Source organism: Anopheles bellator, unplaced genomic scaffold (genome assembly GCF_943735745.2).
Source record: "Anopheles bellator unplaced genomic scaffold, idAnoBellAS_SP24_06.2 scaffold01443_ctg1, whole genome shotgun sequence".
NCBI lineage: Eukaryota > Metazoa > Arthropoda > Insecta > Diptera > Culicidae > Anopheles > Anopheles bellator.
In genome coordinates this window covers 16-2,101 of record NW_026685565.1, presented here as the reverse complement: position 1 = coordinate 2,101, position 2,086 = coordinate 16, and the positions used below count along the sequence as shown (strand labels likewise).

Sequence of the window (2,086 nt, the reverse complement as noted above, 5' to 3'; positions counted from 1 at the left end):
TCCTTTTTTTAGGTATTACTCAATCGTATTTATATTGGATTGGTTTTGGTGGTTTTGCTAACACTGTTTATTTTTAATTTATCTAAGAGTGCTTTTGCTTTATTGCAAGCTGATTGTATCCTTTGTCACGTATGAATCTGTGTTATAAAGAGGATCTATTGCCATAGACGAGGTATTTGTAAGCTGGGATGGTTTCCCGGAAACTAGTTCGAACGGGAAATAATTTTGTTCCGAATGTAGAGTTGTGTTGTAATAGAAAATGTATAATGGTAACCAATCATGCTGCTACTTGTTTATAAAGTGTTGCAAATATTCATTGAGGCATCTATGATTACGCTGTTTCTGCATATGTTAATGGAGCTACGATGGGCAGGGATGTTACGCTGCTGGTGGTACCCATCTCCCGTCGGACGGTCTCAATGCGTCATAATCCAGGTGATTGTACTCACTGCGCTCCTTTTCGTCTGTATTGTACGTCTGCAACAGTTGTTGCTGTAGCTGCTTCTGCGGCGGCCGGAAGTTTGCGAGACACAGTAGAAACGAGTCGATGTCCACTTTCTCCGGCTGCTCCGATCGTCGATCGGGGCCTGCTTCAACTACTTGGTTTGGATTACCGCTCTCCTTGATGGCGTACACTGTCGTGAGGACACCGGTTGCTTCTGTCCGATCGTGTCGTCGTCTGTTAATGCGCTCAATGGTTTCGGCCTTCTCTTTTTTCGCAAAAGCGGGTATCACTGCTGGTTCTGCCTCGTGATTCACTATCACCAATTCGTCACTATGAGTGGCCGCTGCACGCCTTTTCGCTGCTGCTGTGCTTAATTTTCTCCGTACGCAATCCGAGTTATCGGAATCGGCATGGCTTGCCTCACCTTTGTCATAGGTGTCCAACGTGCTTGTTCTGTTCTTTTTCCTTCTATTTTTATTCTTTGGAGTCGGCGGTATGGCCGATCGTTCTCGTGCTGCTGCTACTGCTTTTTCGCGTTCACTTTTTCGGCGCAACGGGCTTTCTGCACTATCTTTGTTATCAACATGATATAGGGGCTCAATCATTTCGAATAGTTGACCTTCTGCTTCTTCTTTCTCCAACTTCTGGCGAGCCTCTTCCTCGCGATGCTTGCTTTCTTCATCGTTGCTACGACGCGCTTCATCGACAGCTTGTTTATGAAAATTCGCCTCCATCCGGTGCTGCTCCTTGTTGCATTTGAGCTTAATTTTCGCGTCGCATTCGGCTAGCTGATTTCGCTCGGCCTCTTGTTGAATTAAGACCAACTGTCTATGCGGTGTGAGTCTATCTCTCGACTCTTCGAATCTTCTCTGGTTTTCTCTGCTTTGTCTTAGACCTGGGTTGTTGTAACCCTGGTAGGGCCGGTTGTTTTTATAGTTCCGGTAGCTATGATGGTTTGGATGGTGGTATCTTAAGCCTTCATGGTTAGGCGCTTGATACTTCATGGAGTTAGCTGGTAGTTGTACAGGAGATTTTCGCGGTTGTGCATGCGACACACCTCTAGGGTTATGCCATGTATGGCGATGTCCTCGTTGGCCTTGGTATTGTGGGGGCGGGTGTCCCTGGCAACACGTGGATGCTCCAGGGTATACTTGGGCCCACAGTGCGGTTTCCGATACGGCCTGTAGCTGCACTTCCAGCGCATCGGAGATGGCTGCATTGAGTGTTTTAGGGTTTCTGGCTTTTACCAGAAAAGCTGCAGTTTGATCCTTCAATCCCGTGATGAAAGTATGAATCGCTATCGGTTCCACCACTGGTTTAGCAGACATTTCGGATGTGAATGGATCCCCTTGGGACACCCATGCTGCGGCTAATTTCGTTGCTAATTTGTTTACTTCGCTTCCGAATTCGGTGATCGTTTGGCTTGATTTTTGTTTTAGTGCGCGTATTTCGGCTTCTACGGCGAGCGGGGTTAAACGGATGGAAAACTTATCTTTTAACGCGCGCGGTACGTCGGCGACTGCTATGACTCCATCCAAAGCTCCGCGGGCGGATCCGATGAGGCGGGACTTTAGGAAGGTGATGAAAACCTCCTCCGGTACCTCCGGATCGTCGGCACGAAGCAAAGCCACTGCGTCCAAC

At 47.7% G+C, this 2,086-nt stretch overlaps 1 protein-coding gene across 1 annotated transcript; it reads right to left on the bottom strand.

Annotated features, from left to right (window-relative positions):
- Positions 1–378: 378 nt before the first annotated feature.
- Positions 379–1,773, bottom strand: LOC131214585 (uncharacterized). The gene has a single exon (XM_058208926.1). The coding sequence runs from the start codon at positions 1,771–1,773 to the stop codon at positions 379–381; it is 1,395 nt and encodes a 464-aa protein (XP_058064909.1).
- Between the last annotated feature and the right edge of the window lie 313 nt (positions 1,774–2,086).